Source organism: Panthera pardus, unplaced genomic scaffold, assembly GCF_024362965.1.
Source record: "Panthera pardus isolate Hobbes unplaced genomic scaffold, ASM2436296v1 HiC_scaffold_21, whole genome shotgun sequence".
NCBI classification, from domain to species: domain Eukaryota; kingdom Metazoa; phylum Chordata; class Mammalia; order Carnivora; family Felidae; genus Panthera; species Panthera pardus.
The window spans coordinates 56,254,998-56,268,291 of record NW_026526777.1 but is presented as its reverse complement, the minus strand read 5'-3'; the positions used below and the strand labels follow the sequence as shown (position 1 = coordinate 56,268,291).

Below are 13,294 nucleotides of genomic sequence, written 5' to 3'. Positions count from 1 at the left end.
AAAAGAATAGAGACTCCAGAATTGGTCCCACAAAAGTATGGCCAACTAATCTTTGACAAAGCAGGCAAGAATATCCAATGGAAAAAAGACAGTCTCTTTAACAAATGGTGCTGGGAGAACTGGACAGCAACACGCAGAAGAATGAAACTAGACCACTTTCTTACACCATTCACAAAAATTAACTCAAAATGGATAAAGGACCTAAATGTGAGACAGGAAACCATCAAAACCCTAAAGGAGAAAGCAGGGAAAAACCTCTCTAACCTCAGCCGCAGCAATTTCTTACTTGACACATCCCCAAAGGCAAGGGAATTAAAAGCAAAAATGAACTACTGGGACCTTATGAAGATAAAAAGCTTCTGCACAGCAAAGGAAACAACCAACAAAACTAAAAGGCAACCAACGGAATGGGAAAAGATATTTGCAAATGACATATCGGACAAAGGGCTAGTATCCAAAATCTATAAAGAGCTCACCAAACTCCACACCCGAAAAACAAATAATCCAGTGAAGAAATGGGCAGAAAACATGAATAGACACTTTTCTAAAGAAGACATCCGGATGGCCAACAGGCACATGAAAAGATGTTCAACGTCGCTCCTTATCAGGGAAATACAAATCAAAACCACACTCAGATATCACCTCATGCCAGTCAGAGTGGCTAAAATGAACAAATCAGGAAACTACAGATGCTGGTGAGGATGTGGAGAAACGGGAACCCTCTTGCACTGTTGGTGGGAATGCAAACTGGTGCAGCCACTCTGGAAAGCAGTGTGGAGGTTCCTCAAAAAATTAAAAATAGACCTACCCTATGACCCAGCAATAGCACTGCTAGGAATTTACCCAAGGGATACAGGAGTACTGATGCATAGGGGCACTTGTACCCCAATGTTTCTAGCAGCACTCTCAACAATAGCCAAATTATGGAAAGAGCCTAAATGTCCATCAACTGATGAATGGATAAAGAAATTGTGGTTTATATACACAATGGAGTACTACGTGGCAATGAGAAAGAATGAAATATGGCCCTTTGTAGCAACGTGGATGGAACTGGAGAGTGTTATGCTAAGTGAAATAAGTCATACAGAGAAAGACAGATACCATATATTTTCACTCTTACGTGGATCCTGAGAAACTTAACAGAAGACCATGGGGGAGGGGAAGGGGAAAAAAAAGTTACAGAGAGGGAAGGAGGCAAACCATAAGAATAAGTTTTTATTCTCTTAAAACTGAGAATAAACTGAGGGTTGATGGAGGGTGGGAGGGAGGGGAAAGTGGGTGATGGGCATTGAGGAGGGCACCTGTTGGGATGAGCACTGGGTGTTGTATGGAAACCAATTTGACAATAAATTTCGTATTAAAAAAAAAAAGAATCAATTTGCAATACAGAAATAAATGTGCTGCATTACTGACATACTTAATAACAAGATATAGACGCTTATCTGATAATTGCCATAATTTTCTAAATACTAAGGAACATAAATGGTAATTCAAGGTATCTACATCAACTATGATGTGGTATGAAAACTTCTGATGTTTCTACCGGCAATGAAGTTACAAGTCCTATTAATCTTACGGGGATCTGTAGCCTGAACTCATAATAAAAGACTCAATTTCAGTTAGTGATTAGAAAAATTAAAAAAAAAAGTAAAAAATGGACAGAAAACATGAGAAATTTTTCCAAAGAAGACATCCAAATAACCAACAGACACATGAAAAGATGTTCAACATCACACCTTATGAGGGAAATACAAGTCAAAATTATACTGAGGGGCACCTGAGTGGCTCAGTCGGTTGAGTATCCAACTTTGGCTCAGTTCATGATCTCGGCTCTTGAGTTCTAGTCCCGCATCAGGCTCTCTGCTGTCAGCGCAGAGCCCACTTTAGATCCTCTATCCCCCCTCTCTTTGCCCCGCCCCTGCTCACTCTCTGTCTCAAAATAAACACACTTAAAAGAATTACACTGAGATATCACCTTGCACCTATCAGAGTGGTTAAAATAAAAAAACACAAGAAACAACAGGTGTTGACAAGGATGTGGAGAAAGGGTAACCCTCTTGCACTGTTGGTGGAAATGCAAACTGGTGCAGCCACTCTGGAAAACAGTATGGAGGTTCCTCAAAAAGTTGAAAATAAAAACTGCCCCATGATCCAGCAACTGCACTATCCAAAGAATACAAAAATACTAATTCAAAGGGATACATGCCCCCTGATGTTTATAGCAGCATTATCTACAATAGCCAAATTATGGAAACACCCCAAGTGTTCACTGACTGATGAATGGGTAAGGATGATGTGGTATAGATATACCATGGAATATTACTCAGCCATAAAAAAGAATGAAATATTGCCATTGGCAATGACATGGATAGAGCTGCAGAATATAATGTTAAGCATAATAGAGGAAGATGAATACCCTATGATTTCACTCATGTAAGATTTAAGAAACAGAACAAATGATCAAAGGGAAAAGAAAGAGGGAGAGACAAACCAAGAAACAGACTCTTAACTACAGAGAACAAACTGATGGTTACCAGAGGGGAGGTGGATAGAGGGACAGGTTAAATAGGTGGATGTGGGGATAGGTTAAATAATGCACTTGTTGTGATGAGCACCAGGTGATGTATGGAGGTGCTGAATCACTGTTATATAACTGAAATAATAAGACACTGTATGATAACTGGAATTTGCATAAAAACTTAAAAAAAGTATTTTCTCTAATGACAATGGGATTACATTCAAAATTAGTAACACAAAGGTCTCTGAGAAATCCCCAAATATTTGGAAACAAAATAACTCCTTTCTAAACAACCTATGAGTCAAAGAAGAAATAAAAAGGGGAATTAAAAGGTATTTTGAACTGAATAAAAATGAGAATAAAAACAGGACATACTAAAATCTGTGGGATAGTTCTAAAACAGTGCTTTAAGAGAAACTTATAGCCCTACACACCTTTAGTATAGAAGATCTTGAATAAATGATCCCACTTCCACCTTAAGAAACTACAAAAAGAATAGCCAACTGAACCCAAAATAAGTTCAGAAAAGGAAATAATAAAAATCTGAACAGAAATCAATGAAATAAAAAATATACATGTACAGAAAATCAATGAAACCAAAAGTTGGTTCTTTGAGATTAAAAAATGATAATCTTCCAACTTGAAAGATCAGGAGTAAAAAAAAAAAAAAGACATAACATCAATTTCTGCATGGAGAGAGGTTACATCACTATAGATTCTATAGGTATTAATAAGATGATAAGGGAATAATAATATAAAACAACCTGAAAGGTAGAAATTCCTTTAAAGATTCAAGCTACCAGAGCTCATTCAAGAAGAAAAAGAGAATGTGAACAGTACTTATTAAAGAAATTGAATTTGCAACTTAAAATTTTCCCATAAAGAATATTCAAGAGCTCAAATGGCTTTACTGGAGTATCTTATCCAACCTTTAAAGAATTGATAGCAATTCTGCACATACTCTCCTAGAAAGTTAAATAGGATGGAATAAATCCCAACTCAACCTATGAAGCCAGCATTTCATGAAATTTTTACAACAAAAGAAAACAACACACAAATATCCCTTGTGAATATAGAAGCAAAAATTCTAGGGGCACCTGGGTGGCTCAGTTAGTTAAAACATCCAACTCTTGATCTCGGCTCAGGTCATCATCTCATGGTTCATGAGTTCGAGCCCCACATCAGGCTCTGCACTGACAGTGCACAGCCTGCTTGGGATTCTGTCTGTCCTTCTCTGTGTCCCTCCCCTGCTACTTGTACCTCATTTGCTCTCTGTCAAAATAAAAATAAATAAACTTAAAAAAAAAAAGAAGCAAAAATTCTAAACAAAATTTTAGTAAATTTAATCCACTGATATATAAAAAGGATAATACAAGTGAATTTTAATACAGGAGTCCAAGGTTGATATAGCATTTGAAAAATCAATCAATGCAATTAATGACAAGGAAACTAAATGATAAGAAGTTTCCTGATTTGAAAAGATAAAACTATTTTTATTTATAGAAAACATAATCATCTACATAGAAAATATAATGGAATCTTTAAAAAAAGTTACTAGAAGTAATTAATAAGTGAATTTACCAAGGCTATGCAATACAGAACCAATATATAAAAACCAATTATATTTATATATACTAGCAACAAATAATCAAAACTTGAGATTTTTTTAAAAAAGAGCATATAGAATGGCAAGAAAAATATGAAATGTGCTTAGGGGTAAATCTGACAAAAGATATGAAAAACCTGAAAACAATAAAATACCACTATGACATATTAAAGAAGATCTAAATAAATGTAGAGACAAATCCTTGTGTCAAAAGACTCATATTGTTAAGATTCTTCTTATTAATCTTCCCAAATTAATATATATATTCAATGCTGCCTGAATCAATATCCCAGATTTTTTTTTTTTTTTTGGTAGAAATGAATACACTGCTTATAAAGTAATATGAAAATGCAAAATACCTAGATGGCAAAAACACCTTTGGGGAAAAGAAAAACATTGGGAGGCCTAATACTACTTCATTTCAATATTTTCTATAAAGCCACAATACTGAAGATACTGTGCTGTTGGTATCAAGATCTGTAAAAAGGATGGGCAGCACAAAGTAGAATCTAGAAATGAGAATGCACATACATGGATAAAAGATTTTCACAAAAAGAGAAAACAATCCAATAGATAAAGGACAAAAGGATAGTGTTTTCAACAAATAATGCTTGAATAATTGTATATGTATAAGCAAAAAGAATAAAGAACTTTGATCCATTCCTCACTCCACCTACAAAACTTAACTCAAAATGTATTTTAGACTTAACTATAAAAACCTAAGACATAAAGCTTGTAAAAGAAAACATAGAATAAAATCTTAGCAGTTAGAAAAGAATTCCTTAGATACAATACCAAAATTGTAATTCAGAAAATATGAAATCAATTGTACTACATAAAAATTAAAAATTCTCGGGGCACCTGGGTGGCTCAGTCAGTTAAGCATCTGACTTCAGCTCAGGTCAACATCTCATGGTTTGTGAGTTCGAGCCCCGCGTCGGGCTTTGTGCTGACAGCTCAGAGTCTGAAGCGTGCTTTGGATTCTGTGTATATCTCTCTCTCTGCCCCTCCCCTGCTTGTGCTTTCTCTCTCTCTCTCTCTCTAAAACAAATAAACATCAAAAACATTTTTTTAATTAAAAATTCTTATCTCCAAAAAATGCTTTTAGGAGAATAAAAAGATAAGCCAAAAACTGGGAGAGAATGTCTGCAAATTATAAGTCTGATAAAGGCTTGTATCCAATGCAAATAAAGAACTCTCAAAATTCAATAAGAGAGCAATCCAATAAAAAAATTAAACAAAAGATTTAACAGATGATATAACAGAAGATACAAAATGACAGATAAACACACGAAGAGATGTTTAATACACTTAGTTGCTATGAAAATGAAAATTAAGACACAATATGATACCACTGCATACATTTTTATATGGCTAAAATTAACGAAATTGACCACATCAACTGTTGGTGAGGATGTGAAACAAATGGAACCCTGAGGTACTGATTATGAGAAGATAAAATAGTACAATCATGCATAAAACCATTTCTCAATTTCTTAGAAAGATAAACATACACCTATGATCCCAGCATTCCATCACAAAGTATTTTACCTTAGGAAAAGAAAGCAAATGTCCATGTGAATACTTGCACATGAATGTCCACAGCGACGTTATTTGTAATTGAAAAAAAAAAAAACTGGAAACATTCCACTAACCCTTAATGAATGAAAGGCCATCCTAATAATAAAAAGAAATGAACTATGGATATAAGATGGATGAATCTCTAATTATGCTGTAAATGTGCATTCTTGGGCCTGCATGGTATTATCACAGGTAATGCAAGTGCACAGGGCATTGGAAATGAAGATGCATAGCAGGAGGAGCTAACCTAAAGCTTGTGTATTAAGAAAAACAATCTATATATCACTGGAGTCCCAGAATGAAAAGAAAAAGAAAGGGGTAGAAAATTTACTTAAAGAAATAATAGCTGAGAATGTCCCAAATCTGGGGAGAGATATGTACATCATGATATAATTCACCCCAAAATTTCAATCATGAAGAATAATGTTCTATAAGATACATTATAATATGTATAATACATTAGAACGTGTAGAATGATGTTCTACAAGATACATTATAACAGAATCATTTAAAATCAAAGACAAAGTGAGAATTTTAAAAGCAGGAAGAGAAAAAAATTATTTCCTACAAGGGAATTCCCATAAGACTATAAGCAGATTTCTCAGCAGAAACCTTACAGCCCAGGAGTTAAGTGGAATGATATATTCAAAGTGCTGAAAGAAAAAAAAAATGCCAACCAAATATACTTTACACAACAAAGTTGTCCTTCAAAAATAAAAGCAAAATACTTTCCCAAATAAACTAAAGCTGAGGGAGTTCATCACCACTAGACCTGTCTTACAAGAAATGCTAAAGGAATTCTATAAGCAGAAATCAAAGGATGCTAATCAGTAACATGATCTATGAGAGGGCACATACCATAAGCTCAAAGTGAAGGGATGGAAAAAGATATTCCATGTAAAAGGAAACCAAAAGATAGAAACAAAAAAATGGTAGCTATACTTGTATCAGACAAAACAGACTTAAAAACTATAACAGGAGACAAAGAAAGTACTTTTTAATGGTAAAGGGGTCAATTCATGAAGTGGATATAACAATTGTAAATATATATGCCCCCAGTAGTGATGCACCTAAATATATTAAGCAAATACTAACAGATCTGAAGGGAGTAAGAGACATCTATATAATAACATTACAGGACTTCAATACCACACTTTTAACAATGGATATATCATTCAGAGAGAAATAAATAAGGAAGCAGACATAAACTAGACTTTAGAACAAATGGTCCTAAGCGACATAAACGGAACATCCCATTCAACAACAGCAGAGAACACATTCTTCTCAAGTGCACGTGGAACAGTCCCTAGAATAGATCAAATGTTAGGTCACAAAACAGTCTTAGCGAATTTTACAAAGTTGCTATTATACCAAGTATCTTTTTCAACTATCATGTCTTAAAACAAGAAATCAATAACCAAAGGAAAGCTGGAAGATTCACAAATATGTGGAAATTAAACAACACACTCTAGAATAACCAATGGGTCAAAGGTGAAATCAAAAGGGAAATCAAATAATATCCTGAAACTAACCAAAATGAAACATACCATAACAAAACTTAAAGTATGCAGCAAAAGCAGTGCCAAGAGAAATGTGTATTAAGAAAAAAGAAAGAAAAAAGAAGAAAAATCTCAAATGAGTAACCTAACCTTGCACCTCAAGGAATTAGAAAAAGAACAAAGAAGCCTAAAGTAGTTGGATGAGGGAAATCACAAAGATCAGAGCAAAAATAAATGAAATGGAGAATAGAAAAACAATAGAAAAGATCAGCAACACTAAGAGTTGGGTTTTTAAGAAGATAAACAAAGCTGACAAACTTTTAATTGACTTACAAAGGAAAAAAAAGGATTGAAATAAAGATGGAAACGAAAGTGAAGACATTACAACGAATACAATAGCAATATAGAGCAGCTTAAGAGATTAACATAAACAATTACAAGCCATTTGGATATCCTAGAATAAAGGATACATTTCTAGAAACATACAACCTATCAAGACTGAATCATAAAGGAGAAAATCTGAACAGACCAATAATGAGTTAAGTCAGCAATCAAAAACCTTGCAAAAAGAAAAGCCCAGGACCAGAAGGCTACATGGACAACTACCAAACATTTAAAGAATTAATGCCAATCCATCTCAAACTCTTCCAAAAAATTGAAGAGTTACCCTGATAAGGGTACTTATCTAAGTATCTAAATATCCTTATCTAAGCCAGATAAGGACACTACAAGGAAAACAAAACACCAAAAAAACTATAGACAAATATCCCTGAAGAACAGAGATGTAAAAATTCTCAATAAAATACTAACAAACTGAAGGCATAGCACATTAAAAGGGTCACATACCATGACTAAGTGGGATAAATCCCACGGAAATATGCACGGATAGTTCAGCATACACAAATCAAAAATACAATCGCATTAACACAAAAAAGGATAAAAATCACATGGTCATCTCAATAGATACAGAAAAAGCAGATGACAGAATTCAACGTCTTTTCATGATAAAACTCTTAGGAACAGAAAGCAATTAATATAACAAAGGCCACATATGAAAATCCCACTAACAATATCATATTCTGAAGGTTTTTACTGTAAGATTCACAATAAGCTCATCTTGACACTTTTATTCAATATAGTCCTGGAAAAACTATCCAAAGCATTTAGGCAAGAAACAGAAATAAAAGGTATACAAATTGAAAAGGAAGACATGAAATTGTCTCTGTTTGCTGAAGACACAATCTTGTACAGAAAATCTTTTTAAGCCTATACCAAAAAATTGTTAGAGCTAATAAATGAATTCAGTAAGGTTTCAGGATAAAAAAAAAAAAAATCAAAACACAAAAATCCTATACACTAACAACCATCTGAAAGGAAATAAAAGTCTCATTTACAATAGCATCAAAATCAATAAAATACTTAGGAATAAATTTAACCAAAGAAGTGAACAATGTATACACTGAAAACTATAATAGACACTGATGAAAAAAACCGAAGACACAAATACACGTAAAGATGTACTGTGTTCAAGGATCAGGTGAGTTACTATCATTAAAATGTCCATACTACTCAAAGACATCTATAGAGCCATGTCCTCTCTACCAAAATTCCAATGTCATTTTTCACAAAAATGGAGAAAAAAAAGTACAAAACTTTGTATGGAAGTACAAATGATTCAAAATAGCTAAAGTAATTTTGAAAAAGTTTAAAACTGGAGGCATCAAAAAAAAAAAAAAAGGGGGGGGCGCCTGGGTGGCTCAGTCGGTTAAGCGTCCAACTTCGGCTCAGGTCACGATCTCACGGTCCGTGAGTTCAAGCCCCGCATCGGGCTCTGGGCTGATGGCTCAGAGCCTGGAGCCTGCTTCCGATTCTGTGTCTCCCTCTCTCTCTGCCCCTCCCCCATTCATGCTCTGTCTCTCTCTGTCTCAAAAATAATAAAATAAACATTAAAAAAAAAAAACTGGAGGCATCATACTTTCTGGTTTTAAAATATGTTACAAAGCAATGGCCATCAAACAGTAAGGTATTTGCATAAAAAAAGACATATAGATCAATGAAGAGAGCTCAAAACAAATCTCCATATAAGGGTCAACTAATATTTGATAAGGGAGCCAAGAATACTCAATAGGGGAAAGGACTGTTTCTTCAATAAAATTGTGCTGGGAAAACTGAATATGCACATACAAAAAAAAAAAAGAAAGAAAGAAAGAAACGGTACCCCTAACACCACTCACAAAAATTAACTGGACTACAAAGGAAAAAAAAAGAAAGAGGACTGAAATAAAATTAGGATTAAGGACTTGAAACTGTAGAACTCCTAAAAGAAAATATAGGGAAAAAGCTCCTTGACATCCGTCTTGGCAATGACTTTTTGGAAATGACACCAAAATCACAAGAAACAAAAGCAATTATCAAGTGGGACTACATCAAATTAAAACCTTCCACCCAGCAAAAAAAAAAAAAAAAAATCAATAAAATGAAAAGACAACCTACAGAATGGGAGAAAATACCTGCAAATCATCTACTTGATAAGGGGTTAATATCCAAAAGGTTTAAGAAACTCATACAACTCACTAGCCAAAAAAAAAATCTAATTTAAAAATGGGCAAAAGATCTGAATAGACATTTTTCCAAAGAAGAGATGCAAATGACCAATAGGTAAATGAAAAGGTACTCAACATCACCAATTATGAGGGAAATGCAAATCCATACCACAATGACAGATCACTTCATACCTTGTCAGAATGGTTATTATTAAAAAGACAAGAGATAAATGCTGGCAAGGATTTGGAGAAAAGGGAACCCTAGTGCACTGTTCGTAGGACTATAAAGTGGTGCAGCCACTATGGAAAATATGGAGGTTCCTCAAAAATATAAAAATAAAACTACCATATAATCCAGCAATACCATTCTGGGTATATATCCAAAGGAAGTAAAATCAAGAGATATATGCATTCCCATGTTCACTGAAGCATTCTTCACAACAGGTAAGACAGGGAAGCAACTGAAGTGTCCATTGATGGATGAACGGATAAAGAAGATGTGGCTGGCACACACACACACACACACACACACACACACACACACACACGCCCTGAAATATCATTCATCCATAAAAAAAGGAGGATACTCTGCCATTTGCAACAACATAGATGGACCCTGAGGGTATTATACTAAGTGAAGTCAGACAGAAGAAGACAAATCTTGTATGTTCTCACTTACATGTAGAATCTAAAAATACGGGACTCATAAAAACAGAGAACAGATTGAAGCTTGACAGAGGCCGTGTTGCGGGGGAAATGGGAAGACCTTGGTCAACAAAAGATGAATAGTTCCAGGAATCTAATGTATACCATGGTGTCTATAGTTAACAATACTGTATTGTATACTTGAATGTTACTATGAGAATAGATCTTAAATGTTCTCATCATAACCACAACAACAAAATGGTAATTTATGTGAGGTGAAGGACACGTTAGCTAACCTTATTGTGGCAAACATTTTGCAATATATGTGTGTACCAAATCATCACATTGTATACCTTAAACTTAATACAGTGTTATATGTCAATTATATTTCAATAAGGCTGGAAAAAAATCAATAGTCAACTACAAAGCAGGGGTGGAATGCATACTTAAAAGCCCCACATCATTCTCACTAACCTTCTTAACACTGTATCTTATCAATGACTGTGAATCCAGACTACTGAATTGTTAGACCTCTCAATAAACCTCAGAAAGAGACTATTTTTTATTAATCAAGAGAAATATTTTGAAAATCTTTACATCAATTTCCTAGGAAAGCAACAAAGTAAGTTACTAAATAAGATGTTAGTATTATTATAACTAATATTAGTTAATATTAGTGTTTGAGAGACTAGATTCTTATTGAAAAGGACAAGTACTGGATTACAAATCCTCTCTGAATAAATGAATTATAAGTGTATATACATTTAAGAGCTGAATAGGGTCTTTTGGTGAAAAAATAATGGAACGAAACTTAAAACATTACCCATGCTAAAAACAAAAGAATTTGTAGCATATGAAAATGTACAGATTTTTCAATTATTATGATATTAGCTTTACTGATGTGACAAAAAAAATTGAACAAAATTAATGTCGAGTCAGCACTTTGTTGTGTTTCTCTTTGCTTAGGAAATCATACCTCGTAAGAGCTGTTCCTGTTTTACCACAAGCCCCTGGTATTTTTTAAAGGTTTTTTCATAATCTTTTCTCAAGGTCTGGTTTTCGGGGTCTTCATCAAGTAAGCAACTTAAGTTAAGGATCATCCATATTCACTGAAGCAAAGAAAATCTACTGAAAAATATTATGAAGGACAGTACTATTACATTTTATGTGCAGTGTTAGCCAGTTATTTTCTCTAACCAGTAGTTTGAAACTAAAATGTTTGTCTCTGTACAATAATTGTGTTAGAACTTCTTAACCAAGTGTTCAAGGATGTTCTTAGAGATCTTGGATGAACACATGTTTGGGTATCATCAAATACTTGAATGCCCAGAAATTTTATGCAAATGTCTTATGTACGTGCACAGGTCCCTAAATTTCAACAGATTAACAAGTGGGTTAACGAACCAAATTTTGATATGTCTTATAATCCATGATATGTCACGATTTAATTGAAGCATTTTTTTCCATTCTTAGTGGTTCATAAATAATAGTGCATCTTACAATCAATGGTATCCAATATTTACAGGAATACGATATATTCTAAGATATCAGTTCCTGTCACCCAACAAACACAAAGTACAAATTACTGATGGCTAAAAGTTCCATTAGTGGTTCTCTCCATACCCCTTCTATTTAAGGAATTTTGGGCATGTTCAGGAGACTTGTGACTCCACAAATGATCTGAAGTCTCCAGGATTATTGAGCTGTCCACACAGTTTAAGTCAACACCAATCTAGATGTCAGAAGTACAGAGCAACAGAAAATTTCTAAACGTGGAAAGATCCTAATTAGGAAAAGTCAAAGCCTGTGTGTGTGAGAGAGTATATTTTTAGAGTGTCTTGGGGATTCCATGAAGGAGAGGTAAGAAACATATGATATTCTTCACAATAGGAATAATACTTTTACTTTTTAAAAGAGACCAATAAAAATTGGGTTCAAAGGAAAATTACCAGCATGGCTTGCTGAATAAGCCATATGAATAAGCTAGGGCCTTCAATCTAGGAAAAACTAAGCTGTAGAGGCAATATGATAAATATCTTCAAATATAAGAAAAGTGATGTTTAAGAGACTTCATCCTTATTCTATATGGTTTTAGTATGCAAGACTGGATTCAAGGGATAGAAGTTATTGACAAGTGGATTTTAGTACACTAAGCAAAAGAACACTATAATAAATAGAATGTCAAACTACACAATGAACTAAATCAATAAGCAGTGACATTGTTGAAGATACTAAATAACCGATTTGTAAGGGAGGCTGCAGAAGATTCCTGTGCTGAAAGATAGGTTAAAATAGGTCATTTTTAAAGATTCCTTTCATAGGTTCCATCATTCTGCAGGCCTCTCAAATTTGCATGTATTAAAAGACTTTTTGTGCTTAATTAGTAAAATAGAATTTAAAACTATGTTCACCAAATTCATACCCATTCCAATCAAAGTCCCCTTATTACATAGAATTACATAAACAACAGCAGTGAGCCACACTTCAGCTGACCAAAGGATCTCAGTCTCCACTTGGAGACTCACAGTTCAATGATCTAGACCACTATTATCTGCTCCTTCTAGCTTATCAACCAAAGTTTTAAAGAGATTAAAAAGTGTATGTCAAACTATATTCACTCTGATAGTTTCAATATTCATCTTAACCTTCAACACTCTTTCATTTTTCCAAATAATGTGAATGGCAAGAAAAAACAAAACTATCCCACCTACCCAAAGCTCAGAGCAACAACACTGGGGTGAAAAGCCATTCTAAAAGGATATCAGCTTTCTTCTTTTTAGAGAGTTCTTCTTGCCAAAGCTCATGTCTTTTTAACTCATGATCAATGATATTCATACATAAAGCTCCAATTTTATAGTGAGTGATAAGTCCATGGAACTGAGAAAAGCTTTAAAAAAGAGAT

General features: G+C 34.2%; 1 protein-coding gene across 3 annotated transcripts in view; it reads right to left on the bottom strand.

Moving 5' to 3' along the window:
• The window catches only part of KIFAP3 (kinesin associated protein 3), a 169,472-nt gene that overhangs the window by 119,902 nt on the left and 36,276 nt on the right, over positions 1-13,294 (bottom strand). For all 3 annotated transcript variants that reach the window (XM_019424467.2, XM_053909306.1, XM_019424478.2), the window contains 2 exons: positions 13,155-13,279; positions 11,369-11,467 (listed from right to left, as the gene is read on the bottom strand). In XM_019424467.2, coding sequence (XP_019280012.2) covers positions 11,369-11,467; positions 13,155-13,279 — 224 coding nt within the window. The remainder of the gene's footprint in view (positions 1-11,368; positions 11,468-13,154; positions 13,280-13,294) is intronic.